Here is a 24,274-nt window from a genome sequence, read left to right on the forward strand (position 1 = left end):
CAGGAATAATTGAGTTAACGCTAGATCAGTGGCTCCCATAAATACTCAATAAATGGTCCTGCTTAACTGTTCCAGTCTGCCAACGCTGCAGAATGCAAAACACCAGAGATGGACCGGCTCCCACAAAAAGGGGGTCCGTTTGGCCACACAGTCACAGTCCCAAGGCCACAAAGTATCCAAAGCAACACACCAGCAATCGGGCACCCCCACTGGAGGACGGCCAATGGCGTCCGGAAAACCCCCGCCAGCTGGGAAGGCACGCGGCCGGCATCCGCTCCAAAGCTCCGGCCTCAAAACGGCCCTCCCCCAGGACATTCCCCTCCAGCAAGCCCGCCCATCCCCAAAACGTCACCCACAGCCGCACTCCCTTCAGTCTCTTTGAGTCAGCATGTTTTATATGGCTCCACTGATCAAGGCCCACCCTGAATGGGCGGGGTCACACCTCCATAGGAGTATCCCACCGAAGTCACCACCCACAGCTGGGTGGGGCACATTCCAAACAAATCTAACCAGCACCAAAACGTCTGTCCCACAAGACCACAAAGATAATGGCATTTGGGGGACACAATACATTCAAACCGGCACATTCCACCCTCTGGACCCCAAAATGACATTATCTTTCCAAATACAAAATACATTCATTTCATCACAATATCACAAAAACTTAAATCCTTTCAGTAACAAAAGTTAAGTACAAAATCCCATCAAAATCAATTATAGGCATGGCCAGTCCTAAGGCATAATTTTTCTTTAGCTGTGGATCTGTGAACTTAGAACAAGTTATGTGCTTCCAATATACAAAGGACAGACATTCATAGGATAAACATTTCCATTGCCATAAGGAGAAACAGTAAGGAAAACAGGGTTAACAGGACCAAAACAGTTCCTAAAACCTGCAGGACAAACTCCATTAGATTTCAAAGTCTGAGAGTCATTAACAGAACAACGTTGCATCCTTGGGGCTTGAGAGAGCGGGAGCCTAACCCTTCCCAAGGGCCTTTTTGGCAGCTGTTTCTTCTCCAAATGCTTGGGTGAGTGCTCCAACATTTCCACACATTGGGGAGACCACCTTCTCGGCTCCACCCTCCTCAAACCTCGGGGCAGCTCCCGGATTCCCTTCCATCTCCGGGGCACACGCTCAACCCCTTCAGAACAGTGTGGTGGCAGCCAGGCTCTCCTCAATTCCCTGGAAATGTGCTCCACCCTCTTTGGGACCTGAGGTGGCAAAACTCTTCCAGAGCATCGAGGCAGAAAGCCCGCCCTCGACCTCCAGGGCAAACTCACCCTTTCCATGCATGTGGGCTGCTCCGCTCTCCCAGCCCGAGACCTCCTGACTCCAGACCTCAACCTCCATGGCTCTGTCTTTGAAGAGATTTTTCCTTTAATTTTTTCCTTGTCTGTCTCCTCCAGTCCAGACCGGCAATGGCTCTGTCTATAAAGATCTCGCAAAAATTCTGTTGGCTTTGCATGAAGCATGCAGGGGTCAAAGCCATCAGACAACAGGAGTTTCCACAAATCCTTTCTGGATAATTCCATCTCCAATCTTGGCTTGTACTGAAATGGCAGCTGGATTCCATGTTTGGTTACATCCTCACGTTGGGCTGTAGCTTCTGGGATTCCACCCTCTGGAAGCCTGTAATTTTCCAAGCCATCGACTTCTGGTTTCTTTGAACCCAAGAGTTCAGTTCTAAGTTTATCTCTCTCTGCTCGCATTTTACTATAAGCTACCAGGAGAAGCCAGGGTATATCTTCCACACGTAGTCTGGAGATCTCCTCAGCTAAGTATTCCAGGTTGCCACTTTTAAATTCTTCCTTCCATCTGACACCAGGACTCGATTTTGCCAAATTCTGTGCCACTTTAAAACAAGGATCGCCTTTCTTCCAGTTTACAACAACACATTCACCATTTCTGTTCAAGGCCTCATCAGAAGTATCTTTAGAGTCCATATTTCCACTAACAGTCTCTTTAAAGCAGTTTTGGCCTTTTCTATCAAGCTCCTCACAATTCTTCCAGAATCTTCCCCTTATCCACTTAAAAAGCCGTTCCAACATGTTTGGTATTTGCAGACTCAGCAGCAAAAGCACCCCACTCCTGGTACCAAAATCTGTTCCAGTCTGCCAACGCTGCAGAATGCAAAACACCAGAGATGGACCGGCTCCCACAAAAAGGGGGTCCGTTTGGCCACACAGTCACAGTCCCAAGGCCACAAAGTATCCAAAGCAACACACCAGCAATCGGGCACCCCCACTGGAGGACGGCCAATGGCGTCCGGAAAACCCCCGCCAGCTGGGAAGGCACGCGGCCGGCATCCGCTCCAAAGCTCCGGCCTCAAAACGGCCCTCCCCCAGGACATTCCCCTCCAGCAAGCCCGCCCATCCCCAAAACGTCACCCACAGCCGCACTCCCTTCAGTCTCTTTGAGTCAGCATGTTTTATATGGCTCCACTGATCAAGGCCCACCCTGAATGGGCGGGGTCACACCTCCATAGGAGTATCCCACCGAAGTCACCACCCACAGCTGGGTGGGGCACATTCCAAACAAATCTAACCAGCACCAAAACGTCTGTCCCACAAGACCACAAAGATAATGGCATTTGGGGGACACAATACATTCAAACCGGCACATTAACTTTCATCATTATTAAACTCTGTTAGGGTATCACGGTGGCCGTCCAGTACCATATCTGCTTTTGGAGAGGACGTCAACACTTCGTGAAGGTGAGGTTGGGGACCCCCGCCGTCCCAGCCCCTCCTGAGATGAACTCTGCTTATCCGTTCAACAAATTACACAAAGCTCACGTCCCTTTGCCCAGGTCTGGGAGTCAGGACAGTAGAAGTCCATCAGCCAGCCTGGATGACAAACCCTGTGTTTGAGTTTGCTAATGCTGCCATTTTGCAAAATACCAGAAATGGATTGACTTTTGTAAAGGGGGCTTATTTGGTTACAAAGTTACAGTCTGAAGGCCATGGAAATGTCCTAATGAAGGCATCAACACAAGTATACTTTCACCAAAGGAAGGCCAATGGCATCAGGAAAACCACTGTTGGCTGGGAAGTCACATGGCTGGCATCTGCTGATCCTGGGTTGTGTTCCAGCTCCTCTCTCAGCTCCTTTGCATTCTTCAAAATGTTGATTTTGGGGCATCTTGTCCTCTCTTAGCTTCTCCGGAACAAACTTTGGGCTAACGTAGATCTGCTTTCAATGGCCGTCTCCAAAATGTCTCTCAATTGCTCTTCAAAATGTCACTCACAACTGCACTGTGTTCCTTCTGTTTGTCAGCTCTTTTATATGGCTCCAGTGATTTAATTCAGACCCACCCTGAGTGGGTGGGTTAACATCTCCTTGGAAATTATCTAGTCAAAAGTCTTGCCCACAATTCATTGAGTCACATCTCCATGGAAACACTCAATCAATAGGTTCCAACCTAATCAACACTAATACGTCTGCCCCCACAAGACTGCATCAAAGAACATGGCGTTTTGGGGGAACATAATACTTACAAGATTGCACAGCCTGGTTTCAAACAAACCCTTGCTTAAAACCCCGGCAGCCAGTGGGATTGGTTTTCCAAACTGCTTCAGGACCTTCCAACCAGCAGCAGGGGCTCAGCATCTCCTGGCTCCCTGCAAAGTGCTGAAAGGTTCAGCCTGGACATGACAACTCTGGAATGAACTGGATTTGCTGAGCAAGAGGCTGCGAATTCAATTACCAAGGCCAACACTGCCCACAGCGCTGGCTGAGCCCAGGCAGCTGAGCCGCCCGCTCCAGGACACCAAGTCCCCGTGGACCAGCCCGGAAGCCTTTTCCAGGGTGGCGTCACCCTGCTGCACCTGCCTCGGCTCCTCCACTTCTCCTAGGCACTGAGGGCTTTGTTCGGCCAGGCTGGAGATGAGCCGAGGGCCCTCCCCTGTCAGGGCAGGAGCTTTCAGCTCTGAGGTTGGCCTGAAACTCATAAAATAAAATGATCTGGGGAGATGCTCTGATTACCTGGCCTGGGAAGCTCAAATCCAGGAATTTCCCCCTGCCTTTCCTGCCCAAGGCTCGCCCCACGATGGCTCTGGGCTGAGGGTCTAGGGGATTCAGAACCGCCCTCCCCCACTCTACTCCCCAAGTTCCGGCAAGAAGGTCAGATAAAGGGTCTCCAATGCCTTGGAGGAGGATGAGGTCTGAAGTAGACACACCATGGGATTAAAAAGTACTTGACCTTGATCACAGAAGCAGAGAAGTTCCAAGTGTGGGCGCTGGTCTGTCACAGGCCTGGGTTCAAATCCCGATTCTGCCATTTCCTTGCTGTGTGACCTTGGGAGTGCCACTGCCCTCTCTGACCACACAGTGCCAGGCTCCCAGCTGTCCCTCAGCCGTGGCTGCCGATGGCATCACCAGGCTGGCCTGTTCACACTGTACCTCTGACACCTGGTAGCTGAGAGCTAAGAACTCTGGGAGCATTTTTTTACTTCTCTGAACCTTGATTTCCCCAGTCTATAGGGAGAAAAGAATGGAGAGGGATGGAACTACTTGATAGAACTGGTATACAGATTCAGTTAGATAAATTGACACAAAAGCCCCTGCCCTCTGGGGGTGGCGGGAGGGGAAAGTGGGGAGGGGCTGAGTGATGGGAGTTGGGGAGCCCCATGGGGAGCAGCCAGGGGTCAGTTGGAATGAGGAGGGGTGGTCCCGGGCGGGCTGTCCCCTGCACAGCCTGGCTGTGGGGAGGGAAGGGTGGGTGCACTGCAGGGCTGTGAGACAGCAGCACTGAGGGGAGTGTGGCCAGTGAGGGGGGCTTCTCAGGGAAAGCAGGTACCAGGAGTGTATTAGTTGGGTTCTCTAGGGAAACAGAATCAAGAAGAGATATCTATAAATACAAGATTTATAAAAGTGTCTCACGCAACTCTGGATATGCACGAGTCCAAATTCCATAGGGCAGGCAGCAAACTGGCAACTCCAATGAAGATGTTAGCTGAACTCCTCAGGAAACGAACCGGCAACTTCGACGAACTCCTCAGGAAATGAACTGGGATCTTCGACGAACATGTTCGATGAACTCCTCAGGAAATGCTTCCTGGTCAGCCGAAGAAGAAGTCAATGTCCTTTATCTGTCTCACTTAAAAGTCTTCAACTGATTGGATTAAATCCAGCTGACTGCATTCTCTTATTGTGGAAGACATGCCCTTCATTGACATCATCAGTCATAGCTGCAGCCAATTGACTGATGATGTAACAAACCAGCCTGTTGATTTATTAACCAGCCACAAACATCCTTGCAGCAACAGTTAGGCCAGTGCTTGCTTGACCGGACACCTGAGTACCAACACCTGGCCAAGGTGACACATGAACCTAACCATCACAAGGAGGGTTTGGAGAGTCTAGAGAGACCATGGCTTCAGGAGCCAAATCTCATGCTGAGGCCTCGGGGGAGCCTGATGGGGTTCAGAGCCCCCCACCACCGCCACCTTTGGAGCTGGTCAGTGGTGTGAGTTATTCAGCCCAACCAACGATTGGATTTTTATGAGTTAGAAATGGTTGCATTCTGTCTGGCCTTGAAGAGTACCTGAACAACCCATAATCCTCCTTGGGGTTACTGTGTGGGCAGTTGGTGACCACAGGTATCCAGGGGCATCCAGCAGCAAGCCAGGGCCCTGGCTGCCCCATGCCAGGCCTGCAACCTTGGAATTAAGAAATCCCAACACGCAGACATCCCACTCTGTGCACTTGACCCCCAGATCTGCAGACAGACAGTGATAAGGGAGGGGGGGAAAGCCTCCACATTGGCCTTGCACCATGGGCTCAAGATCAGGGGGGTGGTTGTGCGATCAGATCGATCTAAGATGGCGACTGTGGAACCGGAAACCACCCCAACTCCTAATCCCCCACCTACAGAAGAAGAGAAAACAGAATCTAATCAGGAGGTTGCTAACCCAGAACACTATATTAAACATCCACTACAGAACAGATGGGTGCTTTGGTTTTTTAAAAATGATAAAAGCAAAACTTGGCAAGCAAACCTTCGACTGATCTCTAAATTTTATACTGTTGAAGACTTTTGGGCTCTGTACAACCATATCCAGTTGTCTAGTAATTTAATGCCTGGCTGTGACTACTCACTTCTTAAGGATGGTATTGAGCCCATGTGGGAAGATGAAAAAAACAAAAGAGGAGGATGATGGCTAATTACATTGAACAAACAGCAGAGACGAAGTGACCTCGATCGCTTTTGGCTAGAGACACTGCTGTGCCTTATTGGAGAATCTTTTGATGACTACAGTGATGATGTATGTGGAGCCGTTGTTAATGTTAGAACTAAAGGTGATAAGATAGCAATATGGACTACTGAATGTGAAAACAAAGAAGCTGTTGCACATATAGGGAGGGTATACAAGGAAAGGTTAGGACTTCCTCCAAAGATAGTGATTGGTTATCAGTCCCATGCAGACACAGCTACTAAGAGCGGCTCCACCACTAAAAATAGGTTTGTTGTTTAAGAAGACACCTTCTGAGTATTCTCATAGGAGACTGCGTCAAGCAATCGAGATTTGGGAGCTGAACCAAAGCCTCTTCAAAAGCAGAGTGGACTGAATTTAAATTTGATTTCCATCTAAATGTTGCTAAGATATAAGAGATGTCTCATTCGCCTTTGTCTTGTACTTCTGTGTTCATATATTATTATTTTTTTTTAATTTTGGCTAGCATATCCACTACCTAATCAAAGAATTACAGTACACATCATCCCCAGAATCCATAAATGTGTTCTTGGCCCACTCTGTAATAGCTTAGTAGAATTACATTACAAACACATTTACCCATCCACTATATTCAAAAAAGAACTTGGCATTTCTATACCTTAAAGGAAAAAAAATTCAATGTTCCATTGTATGCAGGAGCATATTTTGCTGGTTTGGAAGAATATGATGCATACGGTTTTCTAGCAATTTTCTTTGTTTCTTTTTACAGCATTGTCTTTGCTGTACTCTTGCTGATGGCTGCTAGATTTTAATTTATTTGTTTCCCTGCTTGATAACATTAGTGATTCTGATTTCAGTTATTCATTTTGTTTTGCTTTTGTTTTTTTCTTCATGTAACATTGGTGAAGGATCCAGGAATATGACACAAAGGTGGAATAAACATTAATTTGTGCATTCTTTGGTAATTTTTTTGGTTTTTTTTTTGTAACTACAAAGCTTCGCTACAAATTTATGCATTTCATTCAAACCAGTGATCTATGTTTGTGTGATTTCCTAAACATAATTGTGGATTTTTAAAAATGTAACATCATAATTATATTCCTAACTAGAATTAGAATGTCTATTTTGTATCTTTATGCTGTATTTTAGCACTTTGTATTACTTAGGTTATTTTGCTTTGGTTAAAATGGCTCAAGTAGAGAAGCGGTCCCGTTCATATTGACAGTGTACAAAACTGTAAATAAAATGTGTACAGTGAATTGCCTTTCAAACAACTAGATTTGTCCTTTTATTTCTCCATCTCTGTAGAAGGAATATGTACCTCTTATTGCAAGGCAGTCTCTCTTGTGTCTTCTCTTGTAGTGTTTTCCATGTGAACAGCATAAGTTTGGAGCACTAGTTTGATTATTATGTTTATTAAAATTTTAAATAAATTGAATAGGTAGCATCATATATGGAATTAAATTGATGTGGCCATCTTTGTCTTTTATAAACTAAGGCACAGTCATTTATCTAGGTAAATAATGTATTACTCTATTAATATGTTAAAACTCTTCTAAGATTGGGTTCTTGATGTATCACCATTTAATTTAACAGCAGTTGAAAAATTTGGTTGCTGAATTGAGGTATTCTTATGTAAGTGTCAAAATGATAGCACAGGGAAAGGATAGAGGTGTTTGGAGGTATATGTGGTAAGAATTTACTTACTGCTGCTGTCTAACAGAATGGGATAAATGGATGGGAAAATTGAGATTTATATTGGTATACTGGTGCAGTATAGTTTTATGTAAGCTTGATAACTTGACTTACTCTTTATAGATATCATTTGAAAACAAACGAGCAATTTTTGTCTATAATACATAATTGTATATTTCACATCCTGTGAAATGAAAAATGGCTATGGAGAAAAGTTGGTAAGCTGAACTATAGGTTGCAGGATGAAAATCATTAGTTGAGAGGAAAATTTGTCTTTAAATGTTATGAATTGATCATTTAAAAACTGATAAACTTGTCAAAGATCCTGTATAAAATAAACATGAAATTAATGGTTTAAAAAAAAAAAAAAAAAAAAAAAGACCAGGGGGTAATCAGGTGTCTTGGTCAGCAACTGGCCTTTGACTCTGCCTACAAAGTTCTGGAAGGGAAGTTGCTGCACCCCAGGCTTTACCTGCAGATAAGAACCTGTTTACATCAATGCCCCAGATTCTCACAGCCTGGAACCCCCTCCAGCCAGTTGTTTCTTTGTGTCCCAAATGGGCACCCCCTTCTGTGCCCGCAACTGCTGCCAACTAATCTGTTTAACATTCCTGCAAGGCAGGTGGAATCACCAGCACCTCCAAATTTGATCCTTATGGATGGAGAACCAAAGGCTCAGAGAGTCTGATTCACTTGCCCAGGGTAAACAGCTCCCCTGTCAGTTGTATTTTTTTCCCTCCTGCTTGGGCTTCGCAGATGCCAAATGCAGGCACTGACCCAGAGCTAAATGGGTTCCATGGAGGCAGAATGAAAGATCCTCTCCCGAACCCCAAGCCTCCATTCCTCACTCACAGACTCTCCAGCTGGTACATAACGTTTTCACCAGCTGCATCCTTAGGCAAGTCTTGTCCTCTCCCTGGCAGCCTCAGTTTCCCCATCTATACATGATCAGGTTGATCAGGACAGACTCCCAGGGGCCTTCCGGAGCCCTGACAAGGGCAAAATGCAGGGAAGGAGGTACCAAATGTTCTATCGACTGAAGGAAGGGCAGTGGATGGATAGGACACTGCCTGCAATTACCGAATGTAAACCAAATATGAAACGCCGCAATATTGCCTTTATTTGGTGTGTTGTCCTTGTTGTTTTATTTTAGTGAATCTGAATTAAGCAAATTTATGTAGTGAAAAGCATTTGGTGGGGTTTTTGTAAGATAACTCCTACCCTCAGCCCTTCTTGCCTTCTTTTCTCATACGTCTGAAGTTTCCCAGCTACAAACTCCTCTGCCTCAAGGGTTTCCAGATAGTAAAACCTTTCAACTGGGACAAATGAAGTTCTGCGACATGTTACAGCACAGATAAACCTCGGAAACATGATGCTAAGTGAAAGGAAGGAGTCACAAAAGGCCACATGTTGTATGATTCCATTTATATGCAATGCCCAGCAGTTGGCAAATCCAGAGACAGAGAGATTAGTGGTTGCTAGGGGCTGGGGTAAGGGGAAAATGTGGGGGGGGGGAGAGGACTATTAATGGCATTGGGGGTGTGACAGAATGTTCTGGAATTAGTGGTGATGGTTGCAAAGCATTATGAATGTGCTAAAAACCAGTGAATTGGATACTTTAAAAGGGTGGCTTTTATGCTTTGTGAATTATCTCTCAATAAAACAAATTATTGAGGAAAATGAGTTTTGATTGGGCAAGGGTTCTGTAAGAGCAGTGGGAGTGAATAAATGAACAGATAATTGAATAACTGAATGACGGAGGGAGGGATAGGGAGTGCCCCCACAGGGGAGGGCCTGGGCAGTCAGGGTTTGGAGGCAGCTGAAGACAGGACTTCTCTCTGTCCTGTTCCCTGCACCAGCCAGCAGACATGCCCAGGGTGGGTGATGGGATGGCTGCTCCCTGGATGTGGTGTGGGTGGGAGAACCAGTCCAAGGCTTCCCTTTTTAATTAATCTATCCTTCTTGTTTTTCTGCCTAGGGCCCCCTGGACGGCGAGGCAAGGTCGGAAGAAGAGGCGATCCAGGTGAGACTTAGGTCTTATTTTCTACACATAGGCCTGGAAGTCCACCACTGACCCAGGAGCCTGGTCTCAAGACCCTTGCGTCTGTTTGTTCCAGTTTGCTAGTGTTGCCATTATGCAAAATACCACAAATGGATTGGCTTTCATAAAGGGGGGTTATTTGGATAGAAAATTACAGTCTGAAGACCAAGCAAATGTCCAAATGAAGGCATCAACAATAGGGTACCTTCACCAAAGGAAGGCCAATGGATCTGGAAAACCTCTGTTAACTGGGAAGGCACATGGCTGGCATCTGCTGGCCCCAGGTTGTGTTCCAGCTCCTCTCTCAGCTCCTGTGCATTCTTCAAAGTGTCTCTCTTGGCTTCAGCACCAAGCTCCTTCTGTCTGAGCTCCTATGGGTCTCCGGTAAACTAATCAAGACCCACACTGAATGGGCAGGGTCACATCTCCAAGGAGATAATCTAATCAAAGGTATTACCCACAGTTGGGTGGGTCACATCTCCATGGAAGCAACCTAATCCAAAGATCTCAACCTAATCAACACTAATACCTCCGCCCCCACAAGATTGCATGAAAGAACATGGAGCTTTGGGAGACATAATACATCCAAACAGGCACATTGTGTCAGGCCTTCCTCTCCCTCTCCATTCCAGCCATTCTTCTCGGAGGCCCCAGCCCCCAGCACCAGCCCTTTCATGGTTCCTCGACATCCTAATTCCAGCAACTGTCCTCTCAGCACCCTCAACCACTCCCTAAGACTCATCAGTCTCGGAAACTTCTAGGCTCCCACTCCGAAACAGCCTCCCCTGTGTGGGAATTGAGGATGACCCCACCAACCCATGGTCCCTCAATGTGACACAATGGTTCTTCTTTGTGTCTCCCGCCCTCCCCACACTTAGCCTGTTCTCCTTCACACCTGCAGACTCACCTGTGCCCACTGCCCTTGTCCCTCCTGCCTCTTCTAAGTGATGAGGAGGCACCTACATCTGCCCAAGAGGCTCCTTTCTCGTCCACCCTTCCTTCAAGTGTAGCTCAAGTATCTCCCCCCAAAAAGCTTTCTTGAATCCCTCCATCTGGGGGCTATCACCCCGGAGTCTCCAACTCCCAGTACAGAGCTTGGGACAGAGCCCTCAAGAATGTTTGTGGAATAAATGCGTGAAACAGTGAATGAATGAATGAATGAATGAATGAACAAACATATAGGGCCTGCTTAGTCCCTAGGCAACTTCACAAGGAGGGGGTGACAGTGATGCCAGAGGGACTTGCCACCAAGAGGACCCCAGACCAACTGGACCCAGGGGAAGCTGGGCAAGTTCTCTCTGAGCCTCTGACCCTTCTCCATGGAGCCGGGCATGAGCTTCTTACATCTTTGCACATCTGTGTGTTTGCAATATCTAGTTCCTTAAATGAGGCCCTCCAGACAAACTCCTTAGAGTTCAGTGGTAGCAAATGCACACACTTCACATTTCTCTCTTTGCTTTGACTTCCAGAATCAGTCAGCTGTTTCGTGTTCAATTCCCATAGCTTCCTTTAGTCTGGATTTTGCATGTAATCACCCCCTCTGCACCCGCCAGATACACACTTCATCACTTAGTGTTTGCTTTCAACCCTCGTAAAAGGTTTTATTGTCTTTTATTGGAAGCTCCTGATGTCCCTTTTGGAAGGAGATGAGGAATACGTGGAAACTTTTTTTAGAAGAGTATGAAATTATTCCCTTTCCTCCAAAACCCATTAAAATTAAGACTCCAGCTTACAGTAATCTAAAGGTAAAAGGAAAACAAGGATTTACTGGGCCCCTAGAACTGCGAGGGGTCCTTTGTCATCCTTCTCCTCATGTTATACTCACAGAGTCCTGCAAGATAAGAATGTATTATCACCCTCATTTTGCAAAGAAGGAAATGGGAGCTCCAGTGGAAGAACTATGTTGTTTCAAGTCTGCTGCTGGACCAGGGGCAGGCAGCACCTCCTCCCCCTCATTCCCTTTCCCATGCAGGTTCCTGATTGTTCCGCCTGTTAGAGAATGGTGTGATCAGCAAAGAGCAGACAACCCTCCTTGGTTGGCTTTGGCTGGGCCCGCTGTTTGTTTCTAGATAGTTTCCAACACATGCACATCTTCGCTTTAACTCCTTCCCTGGTACAAACCAGGCCTTTCCTGTGTCCCAGCTGAGCCCAGGGAGAAAGGCTCTTTTTGCATGATGGGACAGGATCTGGCTGTGATGCCCCTGCTCCAGACCTGCAGATAGGGCTGACCCCACCTGCCAGATGGGGGGACTGGGTCCTCTCTAAGCTCCCAGTAGGAGCCTTTGACTGGAAAATGCTGTCATAGCTCTGCAGTGTTTCTGTGTCTCTATCTGTAATGGAATGGACTTCTCACCTACTACCCTGGCCCATTTCTCAGCTGGGGAAGGTTTGTGGCTGGCTCAGGGGAGCTCAGTACTGCCCCTGCACTGGGAAGTCCTCTTTCTTGGGGGCATTGAGCAATATCCTTTCTTCTCCCAGGTGCTCCTTCCCCCAGGTCCTCTCTTCAGGCTCCCATAGCCTTGGATACCTCCCCATGTCCCAGCACTTCCCATCCCTGGTGGTGATTATCTGCAGACTTATCCTTCTCCTCCACCAAAGCATGGGCTCCTCAGGGCAGAGGCTGGGGCTGGAACTGGAGAACTCAGATGCTCCATAAATGATTGTTGAGAGGAAGGCTAGGAGGAAATGGAGGAAGGAGAGAGAAAGAGGCAAGATGGGCAAATGAAGGATAAAGGGTGGGTTAGGAGGCTGGAGGAGACAAGCAATCAAATGCTGCTTGGCCAATGCCTGTGCTAAATCTACAGAGACAAATCGAGGCACCCTCACCATATGTCTGCAGCTGGTAGTCTTAAATGAACTGTTTCAGTGCTATTTGTTTTTTTTTAACCTCCACACCCAACTCCACCCAGCTCCAAGAAAACATTTTTAGAAGTCAAATGGAAGAATTACTTCTGGAATGGTGTGAGGCAACTCTGAAAATCTGCTCCTCCATGAAAGCAATGAGAATACTGGGGAAAAAATGACTTTTTCAGAACTCTGAAAATTAACAAAAGGCTTGCAACAACCTGAGGAGCATTTATTCAAAGAAAATGATAAGTTTTGGTTAAAAAAAGAAAAAACTAGCTTTGGAGTGTTTCAGTTTGCCCTATTCCCTCCCACCCACCCACCCCCAACTCTATGGTCGCATTAAAAATTATCAGCCTTTCAACTATAGGAACTGTGAAAAACTGCAGACTAGCATCCACTGAAGATAGCAAAATAGGTTTGGAGCTCCCCGAATGCCCATGCTCAGAAAATTGTCCCTATTCAAGCTGTCTTGCTGCTCCCTGGAAAAGTCCCATTCACAGGGTTTGCCTTTCTCTGAGCTGGTACAGAGCTGAGTTAGTGGAAAAAGCCCCTATCCCTAAGGCACATGTCAAAAACAATCAGCAGCAACTGTTTAATACTGCAGCTGACTGAGGTGGCAATAAAAATTGAGGCCAACAAGAGGCTCACTCAAAAACTTAAAGGAAAATCTAAGGAATGAGATGTACAAAGGAGCTTTGAAAAAGCTGCAACATATTCCTGAGGATCTAGAAGATACCTGCTTATTCAGGGCTTTGTACATACCCAGGAAAGACCTGAGAGGACTCCAGTCTCTCACCTCTGGATGACCTTGGGGCTCAGCTCAAGTAGTATGAAGGCTCAGGCAGAGTTGTAAACTGCCAGAGCATTGAAGTTGTGCCTTGTTTCAGTTTGCTAAAGCTGCTGGAATGCAGTTTACCAGAAATGGGTTGGTTTTTTTAATGGGGATTGATTAGGTTACAAAGTTATAGTTCTAAGGCCATGAAAACATCCAAAGTAAGGCATCAAGAGGAATATAACTTCTCTGAGGAAAGGCTGCTGGCACCTGGGGTTCCTCTGTCACATGAGAAGGCACATGGCAATATCTGCTGGTCCTTCTCTCCTGGGTTCTAGTTTCACTGGTTTTCTATCTCAGCTCCTGTGAGTCCTTGCTTGTTTCTCCCAGGACATTTCTCTCTCTGCTCTCTGGGCTTTTACTATCTTTTCTCCTCTTCACAAAGGACTCAAGTAAAAGATTAAGACCCACCTTGAATGAGCTGGGTCACATCTCAATCGAAATAGCCTAACCAAAAGGTCCCACCCACAGTGGGTCTGCCCCCACAAGAATGGATTAAAAGAACCTGGTCTTTTCTGGGGTACATAACAGATTCAAACCAGCACATGCCCCACTACACACAAAGAGCCCTTTGTCAAAGACTTATTGGATTGTGACATTAAAGGAAATCTCTTTATTCGTTGACCACTAAGCTAACCAAGCAGTCTCCAGTGGTCATACTCAATGACAAACAATACATAGTTTAGATGAAAGCCACTGAGAAGCAACCATAAACTGCAACAATGACAACAAATCTTGGGTAGAGAGGGGGAAATCCTATTTTCAGAATTGCCACATTTTATTATTTAAAATGTCCAATTTTCAACAACTACCAAAAAAAAAAAAAAAAGATGCAGGAAAGAATGGCCAATAGAAACTGTCCCTGAGGAAGCCCAGATGTTGGCCTTATTAGACAAAGACTTTAAATACACTATTATAAATATGTTCAAAGATCTAAATGAAACCATGTCTAAAGAACTAAAGAAAGCATGAGAATGATGTTCCACCAAATGGAGAATATAAAAAAAGAGAAAGTACAAAAAAGAACCAAGTAGAAACTCTGGAGCTGAAAAGTACAATAACTTAAATGAAATTGTCACTAGAAGGGCTCAACAGCAGTTTGGGGCTGGTGGGAAAAAGAAACAACAAACTTGAAGATAAGTCAATTGGAACTATTCTGTCTGAGGATCAGAAACAAAAAAGAATGAAGAAAAAGGAACAGAGCTTCAGAGACATTTGAGACATCATCAAATAAATGTATTAGAAGGAGAGGAAAGGGAGAAAAAGACAAAAAAGAATATTTGACTAAGTAATGGCCAGAAACTTCCCCTAATTTGATGAAAAACATTAATCAACACATCCAAGAAACTGAACAAACATCAAATAGGATGAACTCTAAGAAATCCATACCTAGACACATCATAGGTATACTGCCAAAAGGCAAAAATGAAGAGAGAATCTTGAAAGCAGCAAGAGAAAAATTTATCATTTAAAAAAAAGGTATCCCCAATAAGATTAACAACTAATTTCTCAGAAGAAACCATTAGGGCCAGAAGGCAGTGATAAAACATATTCAGTGATGAAAGAAAAGGATGTCAACCAAGAATTCTATGTAAAGCAAAACTATCCTTCAGAAATGAAAGAGAGACTGCCATTGTGCCAGCCCCTAGGACTAAGTTGTCACCAAGGGTCCTGGCTCTGGAGTCCACTAAACCAGGTTCAATCCAATTCCACCATCCACCAGAGACCTAAGGATCAGTGATGGCTAATGCTTAGTGGGAAAAAGGTCATCTAGGTCATTTCTGCTCCTCGAGGAGCCTGGCCTCAGTCAACCTGCAGCCTTTTGTGGTGAAGCGGGAGATAGTGTGGTCAGACACCCTTTTGGAAGAGGTGTAGGAGAAGCTATCCTGAAAGTCCCAGTGACGCCAAGTGTTGCTCCAGGGAGACAAGCCAGTTTGGGAGCAGATTGGATCCAGCTTCATTCAACATCACTACCAGCTATTTGATAACAACAGAACCCAACTAGGCTCAATTTGCATTGTCACATCTTGCCTTATTTGTGAAGAACAGCAGTTCCAGGGAAAAGCTGTCATTTTGGAGAAGTTCCCTAGCCTTTGATTCCAGAAAATCCAGCACAGCATCATAGTGCAAGACCATCAGCCTACGCCAGACAGCTGCATCATCAGCATGGTTGTGAGTCAGCTCAAGGCCAATGAAAGCCCCATCATGGGGTTCTACCAGATGTTCCCATGAAAGAAGATCAACAATAATTGGGTTTGCACCAATGACATGTTCAAGCTTGCCCTACACAACTTTGGCTGACCTCCTCTCAGCCAGGCACTCATGCTATTTCCTCCCCCTACTCTTCTCAATACTACTCACACTCCTCCAGATGCTCCAAATATCAACACTAATGAGCAAGGCCATGGTGGGAGTGATGCAGTGTACTGCTGCCATGGAGGTGCAGTGAATTATGTTCGGATGTTAGACTAGTTGCAGCTGACAGGAGAAGTTTGTGTTGTACTAGTGCATGCCTTGGAAAGAAAGACCTAAGTACTGTAATGCAAAATGTTATTTTTTTTTTTCAGTATACCTGCAAGTTTCTCTAGTAATCCAAAGAAGTAAAAGAGAAAGCAACTGCTTCACTGCCCAGATTTAGGTTTGTTCAGATGTTTCAATGTTTCATTATACTATAAAACCATGAAAATCTTCTTTTAAAAAAAAAAAGGAGAAATTTAAACTTTCCAGATAAACAAAAATGGAGAGAATTCATCGCTAGCAGACTACCCTACAAGAAATACTAATGGGAGTCCTTCAAGCTGAAATGAAAGACACAACACAATGACTTAAATCCACACGAAGAAATAAAGAGCATCAGTGAAGGTAGCTACACAGGTAAATATAAACGACAGTGTTCTGGTTTGCTAATGCTGCCATTATGCAAAATACCAGAAATGGATTGGCTTTTATAAAGGGGGTTTATTTGGTTACAGACTTACAGACTTAAGGCCATAAAAGTGTCCAAGCTAAGGTATCAACCATGGGGTACCTTCACTGAAGAATGGCCAATGGTGTCTGGAACACCTCTGTTGTCTGTGAAGGCACGTGGCTGGTGCCTTCTTCATTTGCTCCCAGGTGGTATTTCAAAATGGCCTTCTCCAAAATGTCACACTCAGTTGCTCTGAGGTCCCTCTGTTTGTGAGCTCTTTTTATAGGACTCCAGTGAACTAATCAAAACCCACCCTGAATGGGCGGGGCCACATTTCCATGGAAACATTCAATCAACAGGTCACACCCTAATCAAAGGTGTCACTCATAGTTGGGTGGGTCACATCTCCATGGAAACACTCAATCAGAAGGGTCCAACCTAATCAACACTAATACCTCTGCCCCTACAAGACTGCATTAAAAAACATGGCATTTTGGCGGACATAATACATCCAAACTGGCACAGACAGTATGAAAGTGATTTTGTTTGTGACTATTGTCATCATTTTGATTTAAAAGACAACTGCATAAAGCAGTAATGATAAAGCTGTGTTGATGGGCTTATAATGTATAAAGATGTAATTTGAATGACAAAAATAATAAAAAGGAAGAGGTAGAGAGTAGAGCAATAGTGGAGCAAAATATGTTTATGTCATTAAAAGTAAATTGTTATTAATTAAAGCTAGATTTTTTAAAAACTATGATGTTAATTATAATCCCCAGTGCAACACTAAGAAAATAGCTCAAAATATATAGTAAAAGAAACAAGGGAATAAAATATCTATTTAACAAAAAAAAGAAGGCAGTAATGGAGTAAGAGAGGAACAACAAAATCCTAAGAGAAATAGAAAATAAATAGCAAATTGGCAGATGCAAATCCTACCTTATGAATTGTTATACTAAATGTACATGGATAAACACTCTCAATCAAAGACAGAAGGGAAGAATGGATAAAAGTTTAAATATATAATATTTTTTTAAAATAAACTATATGTTACCTAAAAGAAATGCACTTTAGATTCAAACCACAATGGATTGAAAATAAGATGATGGAAAAAGATACAGCATGCAAACATTAACCAAAAGAGAGCTGAAGTGACTGCACTAATGTCAGACAAAATATCAGTAGAATTATTACTAGAGACAAAGAAGGACATTACGTAATGATAAAAGAATATATAACAATTATAAACTTATATGCACCTAACAACAGAACTCAAAAATACATGAAGCAAAACCTGACAGAATTGGAGGGAGAAAGTTTGTTCAACAGTAATAGCTGGAGACGTCAATGACTCACTTTAAATAATGGATAGAACAACTAGACAAAATAACAGAAAGGAAATAAAAAACTCAAACAACCCTATAAATTAACTAGACCTAACAGACATCTATAGAACAATCCAACCAACAACAACAGAATATATATTCTTATTAAGTGGACAGGGAACATTCTTCAGGATAGACCATGTATTAGGCTATAAAACAAGCTTCAATAAATTTAAAAGAATTGAAATCATACAGAGTAATAAGGGAATTAAATTAGAAATCAATAACAGAAGGAAATTTGGGAAATTCACAAATGTGTGCAAATTAAACATCACACTTCTAAATAATGGCTCAAAAAAATAAAAGGGAAGTTAGAAAATATTTTGAGATGACTGTAACAACAACATACCAAAACTTATAGAATGTCACTAACACACTGCTTGGAGGGAGATTTATAGCTTAAATACCCTTATTTTGAAAAGAAAAATGGTCTCACATCAATAATCTGAACTGCCACTTTAAGAAACTAGAAAAGGAAGAATAAACTTAAACCAGTGCAAACAGAAGAAAGAAAAAAAAGATTCGAGTGGAAACAAATGAAAGAGAAAACAGAAAAACATTAGAGGAAATCAATAAAAACAAAAGTTGATTCTTTGAAAAGATCAACAAAACTGCCAAACCCTTAGCTAGACTGACCAAGAAAAAAAAGGAGACTGAAATTACTAAAATCAGAAGTAAAAGAGATATCTCTAATGACCTTACATAAATGAAAAGGATTATGAGGGAATCATATGAAGAACTGTGTGGCAACAAATTAGGTAACTTTGATGAAATGGACAAATTCCTAGAAAGACACAACTGCCAAAACTGTCTCAAGAAGATATTTCAGATGTTGAGTATCTGAATAGACCTATAACAAGTAGAGAGATTGAATCAGGAATCAAAAAACTTTCTGCCAAGAAAAGCCCAGAACCAGATGGCTTCATTGGTGAATTCTAACAAATACTTAAAGGAAAAATGAATACCAATCCTTCACAAACTCTTCCAAAAAATAGAAGAGAACACTTCTGACCTTATCCTAGGAGGTCTGTGTTAACCTGATACCAAAACTATGTAAAGATATCACAAGTAAAGAAAACTGCAGTATCCCTTATACAATAGATGCAAAAATTCTCAACAAAATACTAGCAAATTAATCCAACAACATATCAAAAAGGATTATACACCATGATCATATGGTATTTATCTCAGGAGTGCAAGTTTGGCATATCATCCAAAATCAAACAATGTAATACAGTAGATTAAGTAGAGGGCAGAAGGCACTGATCACCTCAATAAATGCAGGAAAAACATTTGACAAAATTCAACAGCATTTCAGGATTTAAAAATAAAACTCAACAAATTAAGAATAGGAGGGAAATTCCTTATCTTGATAAAGGGCATGTATCAGAAACCCACAAGTAGGATGAAACTTGAAGGCATCATGTTGGGTGAAATAAGCCAGAAACAAATGAACACCTTTTGTATGATTTCACTTATGTGAAATACCTGGAATAAATTCATAGAGACAAAAAGTAGATTATAGGTTACTAGGGGCCAGGGAGTGGGAGGGTGGGGAAGTATTGCTTCATGGGTTCAGAAGTTTCTGTTTGGGGGGATGAAAAAGTTTTAGGAATGGATGGTGGTGATGGTAGCACAATATTGCAAATGTAATTAATTTCACTGAATTTTACACATGCAAGTGGTTAAATGGGAAGTTTATATATATATATAAAAACTATATATAAAAAACTTTTATTATGGAGATACATATATATATATCTCCATAATAAAAGTTTTTTTGAAATTGCACACTAAAAATGGTTTAAATGGCAAATTGTATGTTATATATATTTTACTACAATAATTTTTTAAGGAAAAAATTTATATACTGGTTTCATTTCTGGAATGATAGCGTGAGCAGCTCTGCGGACTCACTTCCTAGCAAAACAGGCAAAGCTGTTGAAAACTATTTAAAAAAAAAAAAAAAAACCACAGGCATTTTAAATCTCTGGAAATTGTCCTAAGGGCATACAGCAAATAAAGAAATATTTATTCAAGAAAATCTACTAAAACTTAGTAAGAACAGCGAGAGTGTGTGGTATCTGAGCCACAACCCACTTCCTCCCATCCCCTACTCCAGCTCAGCCTGATGGAACTGTGCAGGTCCAAGGAAATGGGGTGCCTTCTCCCTTCAGCTCCCAATCAAGGGTTACTGTATCTCCCCAGATTGGGGGCAGAGGAGACTGCCAGAGCTTCTCATCCTGACCAACTCCTAGTTGAAGAGGCTAAATTCCTGGTAATTGCAGCTGAGATTTCAGGGGCTCCCTTCCTCCACCCAGCCCCTCCCATGGGACAGAGGCCCCACCATTAGGCATGGTAGGCTTATAATAATGCGGCCCGGTTGCACTTGGCCCCACCAGCTTGTAAGGCAGAGGTTCCACACCTGGAACGGCGAGGGAGAGGCAAGCCAAGGAGAACAGAGGCTGCAGTCCCACCCAGAGCCCAGAGTAGTGGTTCAGAGAGTTTGCCCTGGGGAAGATGCATTTCGTAAGAAAAGAGAGCTCCAAAGCTCCCGGAGGAATTGACTTTATTTGCAACAGAGGTTGGGGAAGTTTAAGCCTAAGGGCACTCCTGAAAACAATAGCTACTCTTAATTAAGAGCAATAAACTAAACCACAGGCCAGCTAGTTCATCAGAGAGGAAAAGAGACAACTAAGAAGAGCCCTCCCAGGGATCAGAAGAAACCTCAAGGACTAGCCTCAAAAACTACCCCTGCTGAATTTAATTGGATCAGACTGCTGAGCAATGTCAAAAACAATAGAGCAATCAGCCAGTAATGAAGGGAGCCTAAATGGTGGGGTTAAATTCCAAATGAGGTGGGCAGTGTAACAGGGAAAGAATCTAAAAGAATCCTGCTACCACCAATGTCATCCTAAGGTGATGGAACCTCTGAGGAAAATCATAAAACAAATAAACAAGCCAAAGCAACAACAAAAACAAGCTTCAGAGAAAAGGGAGGGGAATCAGTGTCTGGAATTGCTATAAATGTATTATTTTAAATGTCCTGTTTTCAACAACAAATTATGAAAGATGCAAAGAAACAGGAACCATGACAGTGACCCATACACAAGAAAAATCAAAACCCTTATAAATATTTTCAGAGAACTAAAGGAAACCATGCTTCAAAAAATAAAGCAAGGTGTGAAGACAACGTCTCATTGAATAGAGAATATCAAGAAAGAGACAGAAATTAGGAAAAAAGAACCAAATTGAAATTCTGGATGTGAAAAGTACAATAACATGAAAAAATTCTTTAGAGGGACTCGAGTAGATTTGAACTGGCAGAAGAATCAGCAAATTTGAAGATCAATCAATCAAAATTACGCAATCCAAGGAACAGAAAGAAAATATAATGAAGGAAAATGAATCAACCCTCAGAGAAATTTGGGATATCTTTAAGTGCATCAGGATACACATAATGGGAGTACCAGCAGAAAAGGAAAGAGAAAGGAGCAGAAAAAAAATTTTGAAGAAATAATGGCTGAAAACTTCCCAAATTTGCTAAAAACCATTAATCTATATATCCAAGAAGCTCAATGAATTTCAAGTAGGAAACCTGCAGAGAGCCAAAACACCCAGACATAGCATTGTAAAAAAAAATGCTGAAAGTCAAACACAAAGAGAAAATCTTGAAAGCAGCAAAAGAAAAATGACTCACCATGTATGTGGGAACCCTGATAAAATTAATAGCAGACTTCTTATCAGAAACAGTGGAGACCAGAATGCACTAGGATGACATATTCAGTATTGAAAGAAGAAAACTATCAACCAAGAATCTCATATCCAGTCAAACTATCTTTCAAAACTGAAGGAGAAATAGAATTATATGGCAGGAATGGTTGCCCAACTCAGTGAATGTAGTTAAAAAAAAAACAAACAAACAAAAAAAAAAAACACTGAATTTTACACTTTTAGAGAGTGAATTTTATGGTATGTGAATCTGTATCTCACTAAAGCTGTTAGTTGTTTTTTTTTTTAATTCACTGGGTTTCCCTTTGCCTTCCAAAGCCTGCCCTGCAGAATCTAAGCAAAGTAATTTCCCAGAGCCAATCTCCATTCCCAGGCTAGCACACTTGACCCTGGATTCCAAGGAGTAGCCTTGTATCCGACAATCCCAGCATAGCCAAGAGGCCCATCTGGGATGCCATTTAAACAGCAGATTCTTCAAACCTGTTGTGCATTTGGGGTTTGTTCTGCAAAATGAAGCCAAGCAAAGGTAATTATCAGCCATGTTCATCTTCTTCCTAAGATATGAGTGTGCACACATGTGTATTAGAGAATGCTATAATGCTGTCCTGAGCACCTTGCATGCAATATTTCATTTAATCCTCATAGCATCCCTGAGAGGCAGGGATAGAGGGATTCTAAGGCCTCTACACCTCCCCTACAGCATGGCAAAATTAAAGCTGAGTGTTCTGATTTGCTAATGCTGCCATTATGCAAAATACCAGAAATGGATTGGCTTTTATAAAGGGGGTTTATCTGGTTACAAATTTACAGTCTGAAGGCCATGAAAATTTCCAAGTTAAGGCACCAACACAAGTATACCTTCACTGAAGGAAGGCCAATGGCGTCTGGATAACCTCTGTTAGCTGGGAAAGCACGTGGCTGGTGGCTGCTGATCCCGGATTGTGTTCCAGCTCCTCTCTGAGCTCCTGTGTGTTTTTCAAAATGTTGCTCTCAGGGCATTTGTCCTCTCTTAGCTTCTCCGGAACAAACACTGGGCTACCATCTCCAAAGTGTCAGCAAAAGTCTGCTTTCAGCAGCAGTCTCCAAAATGTCCCTCTCAGCTGCTCTTTTATACGATTCCAGTTGTTAAATCAAGACCCACCCTGAATGGGTGGGGGTCCATATCACCATGGAAATAATTTAATCAACCGTTTCAACCACAGTTGATTGAGTCACATCTCCATGGAAACACTCAATCAAAGGATTCCAACCTAATCAACACGAATACGTCTGCCCCCACAAGATTGCATTAAAGAATATGGCTTTTGGTGGGACATAATACATCCAAACTAGCACACTGAGTTAAGTGCCTGGCTCACTAACTTGTGATTGGCTCTGGATTTACCAACCTCCAAACCTCATTTCATCTACCTGCAAACTGGGTTTAAAAGCCTTTGACCCACTCTGCTCCTTTGGGGCAAAGCCCTAGAGGGACATGGGATGATAGTTGTTGTCCTCATGGTGGGGGTGGGTTTGGATTTCCAAGAATCAGGAGCTAGGGTGCGGTACCTTACCTAATGAGGAGAGACCAGGGTTCGGTGAGAACCGGGGCCTGTTGGCACGGCAGGGAGCAGACAGAGGGCAGTTAGGAGTTCAAGAGCAACAGAGAGGAGCAGGGGTGGAGCTGTGAGCAGGGACACGGCCCCTACAGCCTCCAGCCACCAGGGCCAGCCCTCACCTCCTGCTTCAAAGGGCAGAAGCTGCCGGCCACCTGCAGCGTTTGGGAGTGTATCCTCCCAGCTTGCTTTTCAAGAAAGCCAGAACACACCCTGTGGGAAACATTCAAGAAATGATTGGTCCCAGAGGGCCTAAGAGCTCGAGGTGGGCATCATGGGCCCCCAGACCCAGCCCCTGGCTGACCTGTCAACATTAGATTAGCAGCTTGCCCACCCATGCTCTCCCTTCTAACCTCGAGGGGTGAGTGGGCATGGTTCCAGGTTTGCGAAAACCTGTCAGGCCGCATCAGTTCAGTTAAAAGAGGCCAGAGAATCACTGAACCATCTATTCCCTCGGATCCATTGTATTTACTTCCCATTTTTTCATTATTATTATTATTATGTAATTGCTTCCAGACTCCTGACAGCAAAGTAAACGGATTCAGCCAAGGCCTGAAGCACATGTTTGAAAGCTGTGTGCAGGAGGGCTGAATCTATATAGGTACCACCACGTGGTTAGCTGAGAGCCAGGCAGCCAGCTGTGCTTTCTAAGCAGGGTCCCTGGACAGCCCGAGCCAAGCTCTCCACCCCCTCCTGTCAGTCTTGGAGGCTGTGCTTGCTGCAGGCTGTGGGTTCTGTCTCCAGAGGCGATGGAGGACAAGGAAGTCAGGTGGGAGGGCTTAGGAGAGGCCATGGTCTGCTCCGCTGCTCAGCACTGTCACCCTGCTTCCTCCTTGACCATTCAGCACATATGCCAGCCAGGCACCGTACCAGGCGGTGGAGACACAGTGGAAAAGCAGACAGACGTGGTCCTTGCTCTCCAGGAGTCAACTTGCCAGTGGGACTGACTGGCAATAAATGACATGCTGATAAATGAATTTAATAATGAAAGATTTCAATACATGCTTAGAAGGAAATAATCAGAGAGCTGCAATATGGAAGTGACAGAGACAAAGG

General features: G+C 43.6%; 1 protein-coding gene and 2 pseudogenes across 3 annotated transcripts in view; all 3 read left to right on the forward strand.

The window, feature by feature from the left end:
- Window positions 1-24,274, forward strand: part of COL23A1 (collagen type XXIII alpha 1 chain) — a 389,555-nt gene that overhangs the window by 305,501 nt on the left and 59,780 nt on the right. For all 3 annotated transcript variants that reach the window (XR_005214814.1, XM_037823084.1, XM_037823085.1), the window contains exon 3: window positions 9,854-9,898. Coding sequence is in view for 2 of the 3 variants with exons in the window: in XM_037823084.1 (XP_037679012.1) it covers window positions 9,854-9,898 (45 nt within the window). In the remaining variant the exon portion in view is untranslated. The remainder of the gene's footprint in view (window positions 1-9,853; window positions 9,899-24,274) is intronic.
- Window positions 5,815-6,566, forward strand: LOC119524428 (annotated as a pseudogene).
- On the forward strand, window positions 15,154-15,896 carry LOC119524381 (annotated as a pseudogene).

Source organism: Choloepus didactylus (genome assembly GCF_015220235.1).
Source record: "Choloepus didactylus isolate mChoDid1 chromosome 11 unlocalized genomic scaffold, mChoDid1.pri SUPER_11_unloc1, whole genome shotgun sequence".
Classification (NCBI taxonomy): Eukaryota; Metazoa; Chordata; class Mammalia; order Pilosa; family Megalonychidae; genus Choloepus; species Choloepus didactylus.